Genomic DNA, 22,421 nt, shown 5'->3' with positions numbered 1-22,421 from the left:
AAACGGAAGGATCACGAGTTTAACGCGCAGCTGTGTGTGAAGCTAACATGCACCGGTTCAGCTGATTCGCAGTTATACTGTCGGGAAACCGGAAGTGGGAGATCCACCCCGAGCCAGAGGCCATCTATACAGATATTCTCTGCAAGAACATAGAGTTAACAAGAATGCCACTTAATGACATAATTTAGGATTCTTTGCGAGTTGGATCCTCGATGTAATATAAATATTATAGGCTATTGTAATCGTTATTAGGCTTATATATTTCTTATATTATTGACTTCACATCCGCCAAAAATAAAGCTTATTTCCCGGCAATAAATAAATAAGACCCTTCCTGGAACCTGTCGTCATTGAAGTGTCTGAAAGGGAACTAAAGTTACGACTTTACTGTAACCCTATATTTATAAGCATTTTGGTCTGGATAGTGTTTGAATAATTATCATTACTCAGGGACGTGGATAGACATTTGTTTTAGATAAGAGTGGCTGTGAAATAAATGTGTTCGATCGCTAAATTGTATGTTTGTGTGTGTGTGTGTATATACAGCGCAAACATCCTGGTGATGAATAAAGAATGCACTAATTAGACTAAGAGCGTTTTGTCTGTCTTTGTGATTACAAAAAAACAGCCTACAGTTTTTCGAGGAAGATGTAGAAAGTTGTCTCCGCAAACCTTAATTATAGGACTATATAAAGATGTATGCCTATATAGCTTTTATTTCACACAGTCAAAGTAAGTGACGACATAGGCCTACATGGGGGCAGACATTAACAAAAATATTACTACGGTTTGTAAGTAGAATGTGATGTAGGTCTCATTCTGCAAATGAGATGGTTAGTCTCTCCTTAAACCACCTCTGTGTCAAGTTTAAGCAAATACGCACAAAAAGTGACTCTAGTGGCTGATATGAAATTTCTTGAAGACACAGCAACTGAGATGACGCTAAACCTCAGCAGCAGGTTAAACCACAGGTGCCGATGATACAGCAATGGGGCTTGCGCGACATGCGCGTTTAAAACCGTGTTAAACTCTAAACCGCAGCTAAGCTAACGACAGAGCAATTGTCTCATTCAGTCTTGACAATGCAATTGTCTTCTACGTTTATTTCTCCATGTTAAACAAACGCATTTCTTCACGAATTGTCAGACATTAAAGCGCGCCGTCTGTCTACTAAATGCAGTCAGCGTTACATTATTATTGTACAAATATACAGGTGTATAATAATCTCTGTAAATCACAATGTCTGTTTTCAAAGAAAAACAAAACTAACCATCGCCCGCAGTAGTTGAATGTTTAAGCGCTCTTAAAGCCTTCCATATGATTGGTGCAAAGAGTCGACTGTAGACCAATGAGCAGCCTGCCCCTATTAGAGTGCAATGGTGTGAGGTAGGAATCACCCGGTCACTTACAACTTTTCCTATAGTTTCATTGCCTGTGAACTCGTCTCACAGCGAGTTAAATGTAACTTTCATTATCTATTTGATTATTATTGAATTTTAAGACTGTGTATGTATATGCAAGTGTGTTGTCCGAGCACAAGGACGTGTCATCATTATGTGAAAACAACCGGATCAGGTGGAAGGACAGGACCGCGATAAAGCTTTTGGATCTGTACCATTCTCATGAGGAAACATCACGCGTCAATCCTAGCAATAAGAGTTTGTTGATACGGTGTGACCAATTTTAAACGGACATGCTCGTCTTGGAAACCATAATAAAATCAAAAAGACTTATACGTTCAGAAACGACTTGAAGTTCAGAAAATAAAACGATCAATTTCGCGTGGGATTACAAACACATGCGTGACAGAAATTACGTATACATTTTGCAAAGAGGGATACACATAATAAGTCAGGAATCGTATTTGTTACAGCTCGTCATGGTGCCATGATTCGACGCGATCTCACGTTCTATATCGGATTCAGGATGGGTGCATGTCAGCAGGTTCTCGCGGTGTGCATCTTGTTGCTGTGGTCTCTACAGCCCGCCGATGGTCAGACTCAAGAAGGTATGTTGGCTAGTTCTGAAAATGTTGGTGTTTGTAGGCTATTCAATTTATTTTTGTACACTCCAATAATATTTGAAGGTTATAAACTAGTTTAGAAAATAACACGTGAAAACAGATATCCAGCAGAGTAACCTCGCCCATGCAGAGATATGCTGGTGGGATGGTGCCATGCATAGCAATTTACATGTGTTCTGATTGTCTTGTCTGTGCAGCCCGCAAATCGGGCGGTTTTCAATGTGTACCCATTTATGCTTAATATATCATATGAGAAATGTATTTTATTCCATTTGTTATTCCTATTGTTCCATTTGAGAGAAAGAAATAAATCACTTTTTTCGTGTAAAGTTTCAGTTTTATTGACATTGATGGTAATATGGATGTGATACTACATTATGTAACCGTGGTCAAAGTATGCCCATATCAGTCTGTAGGATTACAGGGGGTGGCCAGACCAACATTCAGTGACGCCTGTAGATTTCAACCACCGCTCTTGTTGACAACTCTGTAACCCCTGATCAATATACGGTCCGATCTGAGTAGAGATGTGCATATCTGGAATCGCTGTAGTGGTCCTGTGTTTTAGGAAGCAGTCTCAAACGCATCGAAATAAGTACACCTTCGTGCGCGCGCAGTCGTGCGGTCTCGGGACAGAACGTGCTTGACTTCATCAGTGCTTCTGAGTGGCAAAACCAGTTGATTGTGCAGAACCTGTTCGTCGCCTAAGCCTCTCTCGTAAGACCTTTGTGTGTTTTGTTATGAAGCATGAAAGCTGCTTTTCTTGGCAGCTCCTCCTCCTGGCTGACGGACGACTTCTCCGTTTTGTCATTCCTTTTCCTTTTTCGGTCCCGAGAGAGGTGTGTCAGGCCAGCGGCAGAAAACACCTGTCGTGTTGAGCAATTTGTGAAATAGGCTGCACTAAATAGGAGTCGGTATTCTTGGAGGCAAGCCGTATTGACCACACACTGAATAGCCCTCGCCGAGGCGGTTGGCAGACTTTGAGCTATACATAGTCTGAAAAAGAAATGAAAAACAGGTTTGATCGTGGCTGCTCAGTGAATAGGCTATTCCTGAGTGCAGTCCATTAGGAAGTGGACTGACGGAAGGCTGAACGGCAGAGGAAGCTGCACGACCATCAAAACATTGGCGTTAAGATTTTGAATGTTGTGCTAGAACAAGCTTTTTACGTGCATTCTTTGTGTTGGACATAGGCTACAGAGAAACCAAAAGGCCCACCCACTAGTCAAACATCATAGTTCTGCAGAGTGTTTGCTTGCTAGGAGGCAACCAGTGTTATATCCTCATATCTATATATGTTAGACCTTTTACTTTTGTGATTTTGACCTGAAAGGCACATTTTCAATCATAAATGTATGATATATCGCCACACCCGTATGCTACGAAGTTATTAAAGTGCACTCACAACCAGGACTGGCACTGTGGCGGTGCTTAGGGGTGCATTGCACTCCGGAACTGTCCTCAGTGCACCCTCAATTGTCTCCTTATATCCCAGTCCCGATGTCTACGTAGTATTTATTTATTATGTTTTTTAAGATATGATGTTTTGTGCCCGACTGCAACTGCACCCCTCTGTATGTTCTCCTGGTGCATAGCCTGGTCACAACACATCACTTTTAAGATCTATGATTTCAAATGATGGCAGTACTGTACAAAACTAAACAGAATGTGGAAAATTTTAATGTTTTGTGAAATTTATGAGCATTTTTTTAAAGATAAACTGTCATTCTCCTTTGGTGAGACTGGGCCAATTACTGTCATTTAGAAGATACTCTTATTCAGAGGGACTTACATATGTTACAATTTTACCTACAATTTTATACATCTGGATATCTACTGAAGTAATTCTAGTTTAAATACTTTGCCAAAGGGTACAACCGCAGTGGCCCAGCATGGAACCAATCCAGTAACCTTTTGATTACAAGCCCTGCACCTTACCACTACACCACACCACTGTCCCAGCTGCTGATTGTGTGGAGAAATTAATGGGCATTTCTTCACACAGTCAGTGCCCATAGAGAAATGCATTGTAATATCTGCAGTGTCTTAATGTGGATATGAGAGCTCTCATTGCAAGCAGAAATCTAGAGCTTGATCTAACCATCTAACCAATCAGGTGTTTGGAATCAGCACATTGTACCTAAAGTCTCTAAACAAACTAGATAGACAGACAGACAGAGAGACTTTAATCTGGAGCTTCAGACATTACAGAGATAAGGGGTCAAATCTGGCATTTGATGTTATCGCCATGATTTTATCAGTATATCAGTGTTGACTCAGTGGCATGAATGTACACCTGCCTGGCTAATTATGGCCCTCCCATAATGCTGCTGGCCGGGATCCACACAAATCCTGCGCTGTGATTCGTCTGGTCTCACCAGGTACGCAGGACAGCCTTGTTTTGAATATACAGACAGACAAAAACAGCCTCTTGTGGGGCACTGCTATTGTACCCTTGGGCAAGGTACTTAACCCATAGTTGTCTCAGTAAGTATCCAGCTATATAAATTGATAACATGTAAAAAAGGTAACCTATGTAAGTCTCTCTGGATAACAGCATCTGCTAAATGACAATAATGTAATGTTATGTAGTGCTGTGTGACTACTCAATGACAATAATGTAATGTTATGTAGTGCTGTGTGACTGCTGCTTCTGTCCAAAAAGCCTAGGGTTGAGCGCTTATGGGGATAGCATGACAGCAGCTAGCTGGTCTTGCTAATGGGTGGGCGCCATCATCACATAAATTTAGCACCATTTCTCCTCCTTATATGTAGTGACTCCATGTAATTCCATGTTCTCGGTAAATAAACCGGGACGGTTTTAGAAGGCTTATTCTCACCTGACTGCAGTGCAATGGGTTTCACTCATTGTATTTACAGGAAAATGTTTTTTTTCCCGATAGAATGCACACTGATCGCATTACTTAAATGTTAATAATGGACACATCTCATTCCTTATGACCAATGTCACACTAAGGAGTCTGCATGTGATTCAGCTCCTCCTAAAATGTAGCTGCATGCTCCAGCGTCCACACGGGGTCAGGGGTTGCGGTCACTCATCCGCAGGGTCTGAAAAAGGGAAGGAAATGCAGACATTCACAGGAAACCTCTCCTAACCACCTGCTATGACAATTCTGTGAGCAATGTAGAGTGACCTGTATTAGGAGGCAATGAAGTGAACTGCAGCAGGTGGAGGAATCACCACATTTGCCACATGTGAGCACCCACAGGGGGTGTCTTGCATTTTTCGCAACCAGTGAATGCTTCTGTGTGGTTGCATTCCAGAGGGGAAAGAGGTATTTAGCTTAACAGTGGTGTTGCCGCTCCCCAGGGGCCTGTTGTCACACACCCCAAGGGGGGGGGGGGGGGATTCCCCCTAACTGTACAAGAAAGAACCCCAGCTGTGTTGTCATTTTAGTGTGGTGGTGTTCCTGTGGCTTCCTGTGGAGAAAAATTCTCCTTACAAACATGGGGTCTGACTCAAACTGAACATAGAAGCCTTGGTATTCCATTTGGTTTGGTGTTCACCAACAGTGCGGGTCACACACAGTCAGGTATTTGGTTAATAGAAGCTCAGCAGCAGATGTGAGCAGCATGTTATATAACAATACCATGTGGAATAGGGAGATTGCACCTCACCTGATTTACACTGCCCCTGAGCTCAGGAGCACTTCAGAAACAAAGACCGTCTGTCAACTCTGCTCCTCAAGCTACACTCAGAGGAACACAAAATAAGAAAGAAATCAGGCACCTTGCCTTTCTAGTTCGCCTGTCAGAAAACATTTTAGTTTATTTTTTCCTTGTGGGTAGTCTGTGAGCTGTACGAGCCATGTATTTATGCGTGTGTGTGTGTGTGTGTGTGTGTGTGTGTGTACCACTGTGGTTGATATCATGTGTAGCGGGGTGTGTGTGAGTGTGAGAATGTGTCAGAGGTATGCGGTAATCTCTTGGTGTCTTGGGCCAAGTTTCTGTTTACTCGCCTCACAGTTTCTGTTGCTTGGGTTTGTTTTCCTCCCTCTCCTGTCTTTTGTCTGTTGAATTAGAACACCCTGGAAACAGCTGAATGAATTATGACTGACACAGGCGCACACAAACAATGAGTGCAGGTGTCAAATTACCACTTCATGTGTTAGCCCTCTTCTCTCTGCTATAGCTAGGGATGAGAATAAAGGTAACATTTCAGAGAGAGGGAAAGAAAGGGGGAGAAAAGAGGGGGACAAAGAGAGAGAGAAAGAGAAGAGAAAAAGAGAGAGTGAGGGAGAGAGAAAGAGAGAAAAAAGGGGAAAGAGAGAGGTTAGGAGAACACACACACACACGCAAACTTATACACTCACATGTAAGCATGTACACATATATGCATATATATACATATATACACATGCACGCACGCACGCACACATACACACATATATGAAAACACACAGATACACACACATCACACATATTGTTAACCATCCTCTTGTCACTTGACCTGTTATTCCTGTTTTTCTGATTGCTAAAATGTGTGTTCCAGTGTGATTAGAAGACCTGACTCTTGCACCTTGATACCTAAGGTATATATACATACTGGACTTTAATCTGAATGGCACAGATTGCCGTTGCATGTTTGTTCACCCCTTGCTGTGTAAGGTTCATTACTTGGTCCTTGGCTTCACAACAGCACAGTAAAAGTGCCATAAACCTCTCCTATCTCACACTTATCGTTCCTTCCTGAGAGCAGGTCACAGGACTGATAGCCTGCTTGCTTTTTTGCAGAGTCCCTGACACTCTGAGCACTACTATGACTGTTTGCTCTGTGTGTCTGCTTATTCTCTCTCCTGCCTGTGATTGTGGGCCAGACCTTATACAGTATATAAGTGTCGGTATTTTTCATACACATTTCATTTCAAATTAGTCAATCAAGTTGTATTAGTAATGGCTCATTTTTCTGATAAACTCACAAAACACTGTACACAGGGCATTTTCCAGAGGGGACCAGAAAATCAAGGCTAATTTGGGAAAAAAACTGTAAAATTATTCTCTGACCCCAGAGAAAAGGCAGATGAGAGACTCCTGGAAAATAATAATAGAAACAGTAATATTGGTATAACACTTAAGGCATCAGTTCATCTAGAAAGTTCCTCAAAATAGTTTGATTCTATAACCAGTGAGGTGGACAGGCAGGTTATCAGTGGGGACCCTACTTCTGATAGTGGATGGTGCAGCAGTGGTCTAGGCATTGTATTGTTGCTCAGGTAGGAGGAGAGACAGAGAGAGGAGGAGAGAAATAGGGGATGAGAGAGAGAGAGAAAGGGAAGGAATGTAGTGGGGAATTTCTGGTCAGGTGTGTTTCACCTCATACCAGCCATACTAAACCAGGGAAAGCTCAAACAGTCCTGTGCAAAGGATATGGCAGCAGGAACCCAAACCACAAATAATAGAAGCAGAGGTGAAATTTGTTACTGCAGCTGTAGATGAACTACTCAGATCAGTATGGAAATACCCTCTTTGGTTTGGTTTGCAATTTCATTACATTACAATATATTACTTTCATTTAGCAGACAATCTTATTCAGAATGAATTCCAGCATAAGGGAACAGTAATGTATCCATCCAAGTGAAATGAGCAACAGTGTCAGACCAGGCTAACATCACTCCCAGACCAGTGAGCCCAGCACCATTTAAGCACTACCACTACCTAACTGAAGTTAACTTAATCAGGATAATCAGGAACTAGACAGCCTAAAAAACTATGGGAAGTCATGTGCATACACTACCATTTATCATACTGTCACTAGTTTCTTTTTAGATTATTTGTTCATTAATGTTTTTATTTTGTTTCAGTTTTATTTTATGTATATCAGGTCTGTCTTGAAAATGAGATCTCTATCTCAATGGGATTACCTGAATAAATAAAGTTAAAAAAGATCACAATATCCATAATACATAGTGATATTACAAGTAAATAAGTGGGAAGTAATATAAGTTACAAAATAAATTTGGGGAATGTTGAGCAATTTTTTTGAACATTTTAATGAATTTGTAAATCATCTAGGACAGTGTTTCTCAACCCTCTCCTGGAGTACCCCCTGCCCTGCATGTTTTAGATCTCTCCCTGCTCCAACACAGCTGATTCAAATGATCAGTTTGTTATTAAGCAGCTTCAGGAGTTCATAACGAGTTGATCATTTGAATCAGCTATGTTGGAGCAGGGAGAGATCTAAAACATGCAGGGCAGGGGGTACTCCAGGAGAGGGTTGAGAAACACTGATCTAGGATTCACAGCAACACCAGCGTGGTTACATTATGAATGCCTGTGTATGTGTATGTTTGTAGGTGTTTGTGAATATGCATGTGTGTGCTTGTCTGCCTAGTTTGTTTAGAGACTTTAGGCATGATGCTCTGATTCCAAAGGTCTGATTCATTGTTAGAGAATGCTCTAGATTTCTGCTTGCAATCAAAGCTCCACATTAAAGGATTGAAGATTTACATTTATATTTATTCATTTGGCAGACGCTTTTATCCAAAGCGACTCACAAGTGAGATCCAATACAGAAGAAAGCCTAAAGATACTATAATCCATTCGTCTGTGGACACTGATTGTGTGGAGAAAAATGCCCATTTGCCCATTTGCAGCGGCAGCAGTGTAGCTTAGTGGTAAGGAGCAGCGCTAGTAACTGAAAGGTTGCTGGTACCCTTGGGCAAGGTATTTAACCCATAATTGTCTAAGTAAATATCTCACTACATAAATGAATACAGTTGTAACCGTTTTAGTCACCCCTGACTGCTGAATGACAGTAATATAATACAATTCAGATGGTAGATCCTAACTCTCTCTTTCAGTGCACAGCACATTACATACACCTGAGCCAAACTAATATCCCTCTTTTCTCAAAGCCACTAGCACCAGATTTATTATAAATGCTGTCTGACTGTTCCCAATCTTGTCTGCCTAGAGGAGCTGTACTGCCACAGCACTGTCCTCAGTGTGGAGTACTTTGGTCAGATGCAGCAGCTTTGAAATAACCCTCTCTCTTTCCCCAGTGGCCATATGTTCTGGTACCCAGAATTCCCTGAGTGTGACGGGCAGCTCGGAGGTGCAGTACAACATCATGAAGGACATGTACAATGGGTGCGAGATCGTCATGGGCAACCTGGAGATCACTCATATGGAGCACAGTCGAAACTTCTCCTTCCTGCAGGTATTGGGGGGGTTGGTGGTCACACCCAATGCGCTAATGGGCTACCGTAGCAGTTGCAATACACATCTGAGAGTGCAGTGGGAGCCTCTAAACAAAGCCTCTGGCAAGGTGATGTTGTGACCTTATGCACACAATGAGTGCAACTGTATTAGCTTGATAAAACTCAGGAGCTGATGTTACCACACTGTCAGTAAAGTTACTGGAGTGAAGGACTGGCCAAACCTCAGTGCACTGGAAGTTGAAACTCCAATAGCACACTCTGCTTGGCTTGGTGTTGCTGTGGCAGCATACAGACCCTGCAGGGGCTGCGCTGTAATGCACTGTCCTATCTCTTCAAACTTCTTGGTTGCAGTCTATCCGAGAAGTGACAGGCTACATCCTCATCGCCATTAACCAGTTCTCCCGCCTGCCACTGGACCAGCTGCGTGTGATCAGAGGCACCACCCTCTACGAGGACCGCTACGCCCTGGTTGTGGTTGTCAACTACCAGAAGGATGGGCAGTATGGGCTGAGGGAGCTGGGCCTCACCCACCTGACTGGTGAGTGAAATGGGAGAAAGGATAAGCAAGGGCAAGGGGTTGGGAGGGGCAAAAGGGAGAATGGGGGGGGGGGACAAGAGGGAGGGAAAAGGTGAGGTTGGAGGGCAAGACAGAAGGCGATACAGAGGGCGAAAGGGTGGGGAAAAAGGACACACATCAAGCAGATTGGGTCTGAGGTATGTGATGTGTAGAGCTTGAAAAAAGGCAATAACCCACAGAAAGTGGATTGGGTCTAAGGTGGGGTGTGGGGTGATTGATGGATTTCCATACTGGTGTTAAATGAGGGTTACTGTGTAAAAATAACCCACTTTTTTGGTGAATGAAAGCTGAATAGGTTGAATGAATCCAATGAGGGTTTTCTGTTCTGCCTTTGACAGGAAGTCAGGTCCACCTCAATGTGATCATATGACATTTAGGAAAAAAATGACTAAAAAAAGAGTTGTTTCTTTAAGCGTCAAAAACAAACATACTTATGGAATCCTTTCCCGCCTTAATGATCTTCATCTATCCATGGGTTTAAAAAATACTGTTGTGGTAAGAAATGGACATGTCTGCCAGCAACTCACATGGTGTCTGGCAGGCTGAAGGATGAAGGTGCCAGTCTACATTGCCACACCCACACTGTCGGTGTACCTGCCGACAGGTGTGCAGTGGGAGGGGGGCCACTGGGGGGATCCCTGGAGCTGGCTTTCATGGGAAATCCCTGGAACTGGCTTTCATGGGAAAGCAGAACTGACTGTATATCTGACATGGTATGAGGTTTTAATACAGAGAACTTTCTGTGTGTGTGTAACTGTAGTACCATGTTTGGCTTCTGTTCATTTGTGAAAACATGTCCTGGCTTGTTATGACTATTGTCTGCAACACAGACTGTCTTTGTGTGCATGTGTGTGTCTGTATGCGTGGCTGTGTTTATGTGCATGTGTGTGTCTCTGTGGGTGTGCGTGTCTGTGTGCATGTATGTGTCTACATTTGTGTGCGTGGCTGTGACTGTGTCTGCATGTGACTGTTCTGCGTGCAAGTCTGTGTCTGTGTGCACGTGTGCCTTTGTGTGCATGTGTGCATCTGTGAGGATGTCTGTCTTTGTGTTTATGGCTCTGTCTGTGTGCATGTGTATGTGTGTGTGCGCGCATGTCTGTGTCATAGGCATTTGTTAATAATGTGTCTCTCACAACAGAAATTCTGGAAGGGGGTGTCCAGATTTTAAGTAATAAGTTTCTCCAATACACATCCCTGGTGAACTGGGCCGACATTGTGAGGGACAGCACTGCCGAGATCAAGATTGAGGACAATGGGCAGACAGGTGCGTCCATATCGACCTGGTGAGGGGGGGGGGGGGGTGGATGATCAGGGATGGAGAGTTTGGGAAAGAGGGATAGCCAATATGGGTCAAGCAAACCGTTCACCTCACCCATTCCCTGAGCAAGTAATCACCTTGTGTGTTTAAGAGTTTAAGAAAACTGGGGCTTCCAGGTGGCTCAGTAGGTAAAAGCACTCGTTCTGAGTGAAGGCTGAACACTACGACCTGGGCTCGAACCCGACCGTGTCACTAGCTGATAGTGACCAGGAGCTCACAGGCAGAACACATTGGCTTCATTCCGCTGGGGATAGAAAGATTTTAAGAAAACTGTTTTCTGGAGCTGTGATTCATGGGTCTAATATAAAGACACTGCTTCTTGAAAGTACACCTTGTCACCCATTAACCTGAAATACACATCAATATGACCTCAGCTCATGCCCTAAGGCCTGAAGCTAGGTTTTTTTGGAGGCTCCCTTCACTCCCACCCCGCACTAAGGCGGCACAAGGAAGCAATTTGGAATCCAGTTTGGGAATGGCACCACGACTTACTGTGGCAGGCCGCTGACACTGAAGCACTTCCTGTCTTCTGACGATCCGCTTCCTGCCTTTCAGGGGAGTGTCACGCAGACTGTGGGGGCCACTGCTGGGGGCCAAGGAAAGATGACTGCCAGATCTGTGAGTCCCTCCTGCTCCGCTCCTCAGGTCTCCCCCCTTGTCATGCCCCGTCACTGTCTCTCTCTCTCCTCCCGTCTTGATCCCACCCCTTCTCTGTTTCTGTAGTGACAAAGACGGTGTGCGCTCCGCAGTGCAATGGGCGCTGCTTTGGGACAAGCCCCAGCGACTGTTGCCATAGTGAATGTGCAGGGGGCTGCACTGGAGCCCAGGACACAGACTGCTTTGTGAGTCACACACGTATACACACACGCACGCACGCAGATACATGCTCTCTCTCACAGACACTAGCACTGAAAGTTTGTTCCATATGAATATTGCATCAGTAAGTAGTACAAGTACAAGTAAAAGGTAAAACACTCTTATGATGATATATGTGTAATAATTTGTGTTACATTGTGTGTGAAGCTTATATTACAGTTATTAGCATGATAGAGCTGGCAAATTAGGTATCAGGTTAATGTTAGGTTAATATTGAAAGGGTGCACTGTTAACTCAATGTGTGTGTGTGTTTCTGCTTGTGTGTGTGTGTGTGTGCTTTATGCATGTGTGTTTACAGGCGTGCAGTCACTTCAATGATTCAGGGGCCTGTGTGCCACAGTGTCCTCAGACCCTCATCTACAACAAGCACACCTTCCAGCTGGAGCCCAACCCCAGTGCGAAGTACCAGTATGGATCCATCTGTGTGTCCCAGTGTCCCAGTGAGTCCTGCATCTGTTTCTATGCATGCTTCATCTGTGTCTCAGTCTTCACTCAAACTGTCTCATTGTATCCCAGTGAGTACTCAGCCTGTCTCATTGCATCTCCATAAGTACTCAGACTGTCTCATTGCCTCTCAATGAGTATTGAGCCTGTCTCATTGCATCTCAGCGAGTACTCAACTTGTGTCTTTGCCTCTCAGTGAGTGCTCAGTCTGCCTCATTGCACCGCTTTGAGTACTTAGACTATCCCAGGTCCCACAACCAGTATGAGTGTCCAGACACTACCCATAGAAATCCACTGTTTACAAAACTGGAGTCAGAATCATCTTCCTATCTTGCTCTGCAACTGTGTCACAGCCCAGTGCCCATACACTATATGGACAAAAGTATTCGCCTGACCATTACACCAACAGGGACTGTAATGACATTGTATTCAAATACATATACTTTAATATGGAGTTGGTCCCCCTTTTGCAGCTATAACAACTTCCACTGTTCTTGGAAGGCTTTCCACAAGATTTTGAATAGTTTCTGTGGCGATTTGTGCCCATTCATTCTGTAGAGCATTTATGAGGTCAGGCGCTGATGTTAGACGAGAAGGCCTGGCTTGCAATCTCCGTTCCAGTTCATCCCAAAGGTGCTCAATGGGGTTGAGGTCAGGGCTCTGTGTGGGCCAGTCAAGTTCTTCCACACCAAACTCATCAAACCATGTCTTTATAGTCCTTGCTTTGTGCATTGGGGCACAGTCATGTTGGAATAGAAAAGGGCCTTCCAGTATTGTCCAAAATGTCTTGGTATGCTAAAGAATTAAGATTGCCCTTCACTGGAGATAAGGGGTCTAGCCCAAACCCTGAAAAACAGGTGTGGCCAAATACTTTTGTCCATATAGTGTATTAAGATTCTAGAAAATCACAAGTGTGTGCACTGTGAGTGAACCTGACATACTTTCTACCCTGGCTGTCGTGGAGTTGGTGGAGTTGGGGTTGACAAAGGGCAGAAGATCTTAAGGATCTGCAAATATATCTGAGCCATACAGCCATGCTGGTGTGTGGTGCTGCCTTATTAGAAGGCTATAAAGCTATGAGTATAATTTTAGGACATGCAAAATCATCAGCTGTTTCTACCCATCTGGCTGTCTATTTCTGCTGTGTGATGGTACGATGTTTGCGGATGGATAAAATAAACACTCACACTCTTGTCGCATCTCAATAAATGCCACACCTTCCATGTCTGTCCAGACTGTGTTTTTACCTTGGTGCTGGGGGCTTTTGCTATCGTGTCTTTCTTTTTCCACAGCTCTCTTGTTTTTTGCTGTATTTTTAAAGGAACCAGCTGACTCCTGTTTGTATGTTATGTTGAAATAGCATGGAAGTAGTATGGAAATAGCAGGTTGCAGGGGTTGTTAGAATAGTTTAGTATGAAATGGTTATATTTAATTGTTAGTAGTCCCTCATGGTTTGTGAATATTGACAGGATTTGGGCAAAATTTCTAGCCCACTGGATCTTTACTAATAGCTCAAAGACTGTAAGTATGTAGGCCAAAACATGATTTAAACACAACCATACAAATGCATAGAAAGCTCATAAACTAGTTAAAATGATAATGTGTGTACCAACCTTAATGTGTGTGCTCCTTCTCTCAGAATGACCATTCTCTGTCTTTCCCTCAGCCAACTTTGTGGTGGATGGTAGTTCATGCGTAAGTGGGTGCCCCTCAGACAAGAAGGAGGTGGACAAGAATGGCTTAAAGCAGTGCGAGCCTTGCGGGGGCCTGTGTCCCAAAGGTATGAGGAACCCCTGGCACACCCTAAATCCCCCCTCCCTCATACAACTCAGTCTGTGGCACACCTGCTCTTTCATTGACTTCTGCCCTCTCTCCCCCGTCCCTATGCCCTCACTTATCTCTTGTTTTCTCACTAACTCTATCTTCTCTTTTCTGCTTTTCTCCTCTTTCTCTCTCTCCCTCTCTCTCCAGCTTGCATAGGAACTGGCACTCCTCAGAGGCAGACAGTTGACTCCACAAACATTGAAAGCTTCATCAACTGCACCAAGATCCAGGGCAGTCTGCACTTCCTCACCACGGGGATCTCAGGGTGAGTCCTGTAAGCCAGTGAGAGGAGCGGCTGTGTGCCCTCGCTACTGTGTCAGTGGCATGTCGAGATGAGTCCTGTAAACATTACAAAACATTACATGCATTTAGCAGATGATCTTATCCAGAGCAATTTCCAGCACAATAGAACATAATTGTACCCATTCAATTTAAACAAGCAACAGTGCCAGACCATGCTCACAACACTCCCAGACCAGTGAGTGTGACCATAACACAATTCAAGCCCTACCACAAGTTAACCTGTGCAATCTGAGAGGAGCCAAGTATAGTACGATTCAACATTCCCTAGAACACAGAATCAAAATACATAACAATACTACCTGTAAAATAAACATCAAATACCAGAGGTAGCAGGTGTTAGAGGTTGGGGATTGAAGTGGGACTAAGGCCCTGTTCACATCTGGCATTAAAATGCATCTTGGGTGATCCGATCACAAGTGGACAGCTCTAAGTACATCTGTTCACGCCTAGCATTAAAATGCATCTCCGCATGTGTCTTGAGTGACCACTTGTGATTGGATCTCACTTCCCCGCTCTATACGCAAATAAACATGTACATCATTTCCGTTTGCAAATGTAAGTTTACGCATCATTTAAAGGTCTGTTTGAACAAATCTCGTTATGCCTGTCACTATGAAATACTGCATGTTGTATCTTTAAATGAAAACCTAGTTGACTAGCAAGCTAGACTCCGTTCATCACTGAAATTAAATACCCTTAACTGTGCTGCAGCTGATCTTTTGTTAAATTCTGTTTATCGTTGGAAAAAGCAGAAACACTAGATTAGAACATTTTGAAGTTGACCGTATTTGTGTGGCATCTTGCCAGTATGGTAGAATTAAATAGGCTAAGCAAGAATAGGCTAAGTAAGATAGTATGTCTCCAAAGTTTCTTACATTATTCACTGCAATGAAAATGTTTCATAATGTAATTTAATATCAAAGGGTGTTTGCTGGTTTGCTAGTATTGTGAATACATATATGAATTACTTTTCTAAAACCAAAGCGCACTGGTTATAGAAGAAGGGACATTCTAAAAACGCTTAACGTGAAAAGGCTTAACGTGGCTTAATGTTCCAAAACAGTGATCAGTGATCACCAAATTTCTTTCGGACATATCTTGTCATAAACATTTCCACCTGTCAAAAAATCAAAACCGAAATCCTATGAGTATGTACGTTATCTTACATTAAGCTTTTTCCTCTCCATTGACGCCCATTATAAGGAAAAGGCTTAACGTAAGATAACGACCATATCCTTGGTTTTGATTTTTTGATATGTGAAAGTGCTTATGACAAGAGATGTGTGAGAGAAATTTGGTCTTCTTTGATTGATGTTTAGGTACATTAAGCCACGTTAAGATTTTTCCTTATAATGGCAGAAAAGCCTTAATGTTCCTTATTGAAACAGTAGGCCTACACATTGCTGGTCGTACACATTGCTGATCACCAACCCAGTGTAGGCTGTAGCTCAAGTGATGTCATGAGAGGTTATGCATGAATATTTGCGTTAAGTTATTTCCAATAGGCCAACTGTAGGCCAGCCGCAATCAGTGTATTTATAATGGGTTCCTATGGGGAAAACTTAAATGAAAACGGCAGTGTTTATGTTAAACCCATGGGGTTGTGGTATTGATTCTTGAATATGTTCATGATCAGAAATGTGTTAGAGAAGTGTAGTTCTGATACATCGCTGTTTTGGTCCATAATGCTATGTTAAGCTTTTTCTTTATAATGGGGGTCAATGGAGAAGAAACGGCTTAACGCAAGATAATTACTCCTTTCATTGGATTTCAGTTTTGCTTTTTTGATAGGAGATAGTGTTTATGACATGTGAGATGTCAGACAAATTTGGTGACCATTGATTGCTGTTTTGGGACATTAAGTCACATTAAGCTTTTTCCTTATAATGGGCATCAATGGAGAGGAAAATGCTTGAAGTGAGATCATGACCATAATCCTAGGATTTTGGTTTAGATTTTTTGACAGAAGGAAGTGTTTCTGACAAGAAATGTCTGAGAGAAATTTGGTTAATTAAATCTCACATATCTTTCGCAAACACACAAACTACAGACAATCTGCGCTGTTTCATGAGCATAATCATTTACTCTATTCACGCGATTGCAGTCAATTATTCTATGAATTATTTGTTTTATTGTTAATCAAGAAGGATAAAGGGGAACAGGTTGAAAGCAATGATAGATTTAAAGGTAATGTTCGGGCTTCCTCTGTTTCCAGCTTACCCGCCACCACTGATTGGTATCTACTACTAAATTTCTGGTATCGTGACATGCCTAGTCTGTGCTGGAAGGTGGCCAGCAATTTTGCCTTCCTAACCTCCATGGGGCCACCACTGAGGGACCAGTACAGACAGAGCGCCCCTGTCAGGTTGGGACAGTCAGTTGCCCTGTGGATGCAGAGCGCAGCAATCTTGACGGAACCTATTGTTTGAAGAGGGGTCTTAGGTATGAGGGCGCTGTCCCATTCACTGTCCTGTATGCCAGCACCAAGGTTTTGAACTTGATACAAGTGATAACAGGAAGCCAGTGAAGTGAGGTGAGGAGAGGAGTAATGACTACATTTAGGGGGATTGTAGACAAGTCATGCAGCTGCATTCTGGATTAGTTACAGAGGTTTGATTGCACAGGCAGGAAGACAAGCCAAGAGGGAGTTACAGTAGTCCAGGTGTGAGAGTACTAGGCCTGAACTAGGAGCTGTGTTGAATATGTAGTGTGATAGAGGTGATCCTTTGGCTGTTGTACAAGAAGAATCTGCACACCCAACTCACTTCTGCCACCTGAGAGGAGAAGGACAGTTGGCTGTCAAGCATTACACCAAAGCTAATGACAGACTTATGACTATTGGTGGTAAGGCTTGTAGAGTCCAGGTCCCCTGGACCAGTGAGAGGAGCAGCTGTGTGCCCTTGCTACTGTGTCAGTGGGGTCTCAATATGAGCCCTGTAAACCTGTGCAAGCTGGTTTTAAATTTGAGAGCAAATTTACTGCACAGAGATAAAAACAGAATCAGTGAATATGTTGACAAATTATAAAATGCATACATATAGCAGTGGAGATTCTGCAGACAGATACAGGTATATATGACACTGTATTTGAGTTTAGGGCATAGATATACTGTATCAGCTGTTTCAGTCTCTCTCTAGATCACAGAAGAGTCTGCCTTTGTCTGAGGTCTTTTGCTCTTTCTTCCCTCTCTCCACAGTGACCCCTATCACAATATCTCTGCACTGGACCCAGAGAAACTGAACGTTTTCCGCACGGTCCAGGAGATTACAGGTATATGTGTGCCCACACTCTTGTATGTGTGTGTGCGTGTGTGTTTATTTATCTGTGCATGTGACTTTTGAGTGTTACTGACCTCCCTGTCTCTGTCTTAGATATCTTGAGTATCCAGTCATGGCCTAAAGAGCTGCCTGATCTGTCAGTGTTCTCCAACCTCACAACCATACAAGGCAGAACCCTGTACAAGTAAGGCTAAGTCTCAACTGTGCTATGGTCTACCTGTCTACAGCTCTGTATATGCCACTTACAACCCATGTGTTTGTATGCCTGTCCATGTCTGCTGTGGCTTTTACCACCCTGTCTTGCGGTTTAATTGTGTTATAAAATAAACTTGCATGCTGTTCACCACCCATTTTGTTTCTCCTCCCCCCACCACCCCTCCCCCTCTGTTTGCATCCCCAGAGGATTCAGCTCTAAAAGGTAGGATGCTGTGTGTTTCCATAAACACCTTCCTGAAACCTAACTGTTTCAACTGTGCAAGGCACTCACTGCTCACCCAAAGTGCCAACTCCTGTTCTGAGCACATGTTTACTTGCGTGAGCATGCAGAGTTAGGCCAGTAGCATGAATGGACAAGGACCATAAAATAATGCTGTACTGAGGCAGGTTGTCATGGGTTTCATCACAGGACATGTAATCAATGAGATATATGGGCTGTGTTCCAAGTAGCATATTTGCATATTAGCATGAATGCACAATAGTGTAGAAGATCATGGTCAGAGTATTAAGGGCTTTGCTGGAAACATGCACAGAAGCATGTGGTACCCTTACGTGTTATTCCAAGATGGCCTAGTGATTAAAAACTGCCTGCCTACATTCACATAAAGCAGACGGAAATAAATACCTATGCAAGGCTTAGCTGTCAACAAGTGTCTTTTTTTGCAATATATCTATCTAGATAAAGTGACAGCCTGTCTACAGAAGAACTACATTGCAGACCTAGCTGTTTTTGTGTATACTGCACTGTACTTGGATTGGTGGCACACACTCAGTAGTATACTTAGAAGTACCTACTACAGATGTATGTAGTATGCAGGCATGTAACTTAGAAGACAGCCATGATATACTGTTGTTCTTTTAAGAATCACATTTGTCCTGAATAATTTCGTCTTAGGCTGGGGGGTTGTCTTATTTTTCAGTGGGGTTTATTGATTTGTCCCAGATCAGTTTGGTTGTGTACTTATATGATTTATTAACCTTTATTTATTCAGGTGAATCCCATTGAGATAGAGATCTCATTTTCAAGAGAGACCTGATGTACATAAAAATAAAAACAAAATAAAAACATTCATGGACAAATAATCTCGAAAGAAATTCACAGTATGAATTAGTTAACAAATAGAAAAAATAAAACAAAATAGAAAAATGCAATATTGTGATAAAACGACACATAAATTTAATTTAAAACACATAAAATGCCAAATTAAAAGCACCAGTCATTTATCTATTCAATACAATTCAATATTATCTGTATAGCGCTTTTTACAAGACAAGTTGTCACAAAGCAGCTTTACATTGTTCCCAGGCCTGAGACCTCCTGTGAGCAAGCCTAAGGCAACAGTGGCAAGGAAAAACTCCCTAATTAACAGGAAGAAACCTTGAGCAGAACCTGGCTCAGAGGGGAAGCCCATCTGCTTCTGGCCAGCACTGGGCAGATACGATTAGAGAGAGGCTTAAAGTTGTACAATGTACTTTAAGACATTTGAGTTTGATAGACAGCAGTAATTAACAACAGAGTAATTATAAAATCTATCCTATAATGTCCGGTTCTTAACTTCTTTATCTAGTGAAAATGAGGACATAAACCTCATCGATTAAAATAATTTAAAAACTGTTTAAAAACAATTGCATTCTGTTTTGGGAAGGTTTAAAATCTTGCCAATAAGGGCTTTGTAAATAAATAAATACCAGTACTTATCTCGTCTCTCCGAAAGAGAGGACCAACCAACCTGCTCATACAGAATGCAATGATGTGTGCCATAAACATCACCAGTAATAAAGCAGAGGGCAGAATGATAAACTGAGTTCAGAGGTTTAAGGATAGAAGAAGCTGCAAGCCCATAAATCACATCCCCATAATCTAAAACTGACATGAATACTGCTTCAATAATCCTTTTTCTACAAAACAGAGGGAAGTTGGTTCTATTTCTATTCTATTTCTATTTCTATTTCTATTTCTTCTGGTCATCATTGGATGATGACACACCTAGGATTGAGCCCAGGCCGTAGTGCTCAACCTTATATACTGCTTGAGACAGTCGGGAGCCCAGTGTGTGATACAGTTTAACACTGTGCGCTGTAGTGTTATGCGGTGTGATGCACTTGCACAGGATGTGATGCAGTGTGCAGCAATGTGCAATACAGCCACCTAGCATGGCATAGCACGGATGTTACCCTGCCAAATCTGCTCCTTCTTTCTGCTCTTCAACATTATGCTGCAAAAACCCTCTAGGCAACTAAAAATTGTTGCAGGTTACTAGAGTTGACTTTTTGTAGCCTAGATACCTGTTTGTATCACCAGTACAAGTGATTGATCCTCTGCTGTTATTACAACACAAGTATCCATACATTACAGGGATCTCCCGATTCATGAGAATTACAGTTTGTTTGTGCCCTTTTCTTTATAAAGGATTAACGAATTGGGTGAATTAGGTGTGGCACTCTGTGGTAAATGGGTGTAATGAAATTTGGGTATGGGATCAGAGGTGGTGGTTTTTTGTCCCTCCGATCACCTTGTATGATGATATCTCATGATATTTATCTGCTGTAAAATTTGTTGACCCATTTGTATTTTTATTTTGTTGTATTTCTCCACTGCACTTTTTAACTTTTCCCCAACTTCCTGTTTGTTTTCCTCTGTTGGCCCTCAACTCCTTTCCTGCTATTTACTCTCACTTCCCTGGATGTTATTGGCTTTTCATCCCAAATGTCTGACTCCACCCTTTCCCCTGGTCCACTTCTCCTGGGCCTCTCTCAGGGGCTTCTCCCTGCTGGTGATGAAGCTGCCATTCCTCACCTCCCTGGGGCTGCGCTCTCTGCGGGAGATCAGCGATGGCAGTGTCTACATCAGTGGAAACAGGAGGCTATGCTACCACCACACGGTCAACTGGACCCAGCTGTTCACCGGCGCGCGCACCCACCGACGCCAGGATGCCCGGGACATCAAGAAGAACCGGCCTGAGAGTGACTGTGGTGAGTGCCGGCAGGGGCGGAGGGGTTACTGTTAGTCTGCATCAAACTGTGCCAAACATGCCACGTGTGATGTGCTGTGAATGCTGTGTGTGCGCAGTTTCGGAGGGCCATGTGTGTGACCCCCTGTGCTCTGCCTCTGGGTGCTGGGGCCCTGGTCCGGATCAGTGTCTGTCCTGCCAGAACTACAGCCGAGGGGGGAGCTGCGTCGCCCGGTGCAACTTTGACTCAGGGTCAGTCCACTTGCCTGTGGCTGTCCAAAGGGGAATGAATGCAGCGTGGGCCTGTGTGGCACAAACGTGTAACCCCTCTTCTCTCTCCTGTCCCCCCCAGGGAGCCACGGGAGTTTGCCGGGCCCAACAGAGAGTGTATGGCCTGTCACCCTGAGTGTCAGATACAGGAGGGGCAGCACAGCTGCACGGGACCGGTACACCTACCCTCCTTGTCCTCATTTGCTTTTGCCTTCCTCTTTTTCTCTCTGGACGCCCCCCAGGCAGCCTGTCCCTTCATGTCAACCTTTCCACGGCAGATCTGTCTGTTGGTCTCAAGTGTTGTTCTCAGCTGTCAAAGTAAGACCCTCAGTAAGATACTTTCCCCAAACAGTAGGTACTGCTCTTTGTAAAACTCCTTCCCCCTGTCTTACTCTACATAATCCCTTCTGTTAGCAGGTACATAGGGGAAAAAGCTGGTGTTGTGGTTATCTGTTTAGGGAAAAACTTTTTATTTTCATTTTAATTTATTTGCTTTTTGTATGGCTTGATAACATACTGATTTAAACAAAAACAAGAAAACATTTTAACTTGTTTACTTATTAAACCATTATGAATGGTCTTTAATATAAACCTTAAAAATACTGTATATTGAATTCAGGTTACACAATAACTAATACTGGGAAAACTGCACACTAATCAATGACCTTGATGTAGTCTTTGAACTTCCTCCTGTGTGATTTCCAATATGTAGCTTGGGTCTGTGTTGTATATGCATCTGATAGCAATGCTCTTACCGAGACAGCATCTATAATGATTTGTGACCAATTTGCTCCTTAATGAGGAAGTCTTTTTTTGAAGGACAGGCCATCCTTGTAACTTCCTGGTATAGAGCATTTAATGTTTTACTGGCTGTTATTCGAAGGATTAATCATTAGCCTGCCCTTGCTGGATAATTGAGAGAACAACCAGGAGTATGGCCATTGCTGTGCTGTCCTTTTTAACATTGTTTTAAGATATCAGAAAGAGAGGAAACTTTTCACTTTCAGCATCAAACTGGAACTGGTGTTATAACTCAAAGACTTGGCCTTATGACTTTGTTTTCATGGTTTGTTGCGTTTCCAGATTGAAGTTCTGTAGGTAGTTAGTGCCACCTAGTGGAACCTGTGTGCATAGGGTGGATTCTACATCACATGGTAGTA

General features: G+C 43.0%; 1 protein-coding gene across 2 annotated transcripts in view; it reads left to right on the top strand.

Moving 5' to 3' along the window:
* The first annotated feature begins 1,400 nt into the window (after positions 1-1,400).
* Positions 1,401-22,421, top strand: part of LOC118778826 (receptor tyrosine-protein kinase erbB-3-like) — a 35,069-nt gene continuing 14,048 nt past the window's right edge. For both annotated transcript variants that reach the window (XM_036530573.1, XM_036530572.1), the window contains exons 1-15: positions 1,401-2,008; positions 9,046-9,203; positions 9,556-9,742; positions 10,920-11,045; positions 11,655-11,717; positions 11,823-11,941; positions 12,274-12,415; positions 14,086-14,199; positions 14,391-14,508; positions 17,743-17,816; positions 17,918-18,008; positions 18,225-18,242; positions 20,799-21,013; positions 21,111-21,243; positions 21,344-21,437. In XM_036530573.1, coding sequence (XP_036386466.1) covers positions 1,888-2,008; positions 9,046-9,203; positions 9,556-9,742; positions 10,920-11,045; positions 11,655-11,717; positions 11,823-11,941; positions 12,274-12,415; positions 14,086-14,199; positions 14,391-14,508; positions 17,743-17,816; positions 17,918-18,008; positions 18,225-18,242; positions 20,799-21,013; positions 21,111-21,243; positions 21,344-21,437 — 1,773 coding nt within the window. In that variant the 5' untranslated portion in view covers positions 1,401-1,887. The remainder of the gene's footprint in view (positions 2,009-9,045; positions 9,204-9,555; positions 9,743-10,919; positions 11,046-11,654; positions 11,718-11,822; positions 11,942-12,273; positions 12,416-14,085; positions 14,200-14,390; positions 14,509-17,742; positions 17,817-17,917; positions 18,009-18,224; positions 18,243-20,798; positions 21,014-21,110; positions 21,244-21,343; positions 21,438-22,421) is intronic.

This window comes from Megalops cyprinoides, chromosome 6, assembly GCF_013368585.1.
Source record: "Megalops cyprinoides isolate fMegCyp1 chromosome 6, fMegCyp1.pri, whole genome shotgun sequence".
NCBI classification, from domain to species: Eukaryota; Metazoa; Chordata; class Actinopteri; order Elopiformes; family Megalopidae; genus Megalops; species Megalops cyprinoides.
The sequence above is the reverse complement of the archived record's forward strand: the minus strand, read 5'-3'. Positions and strand labels throughout refer to the sequence as shown.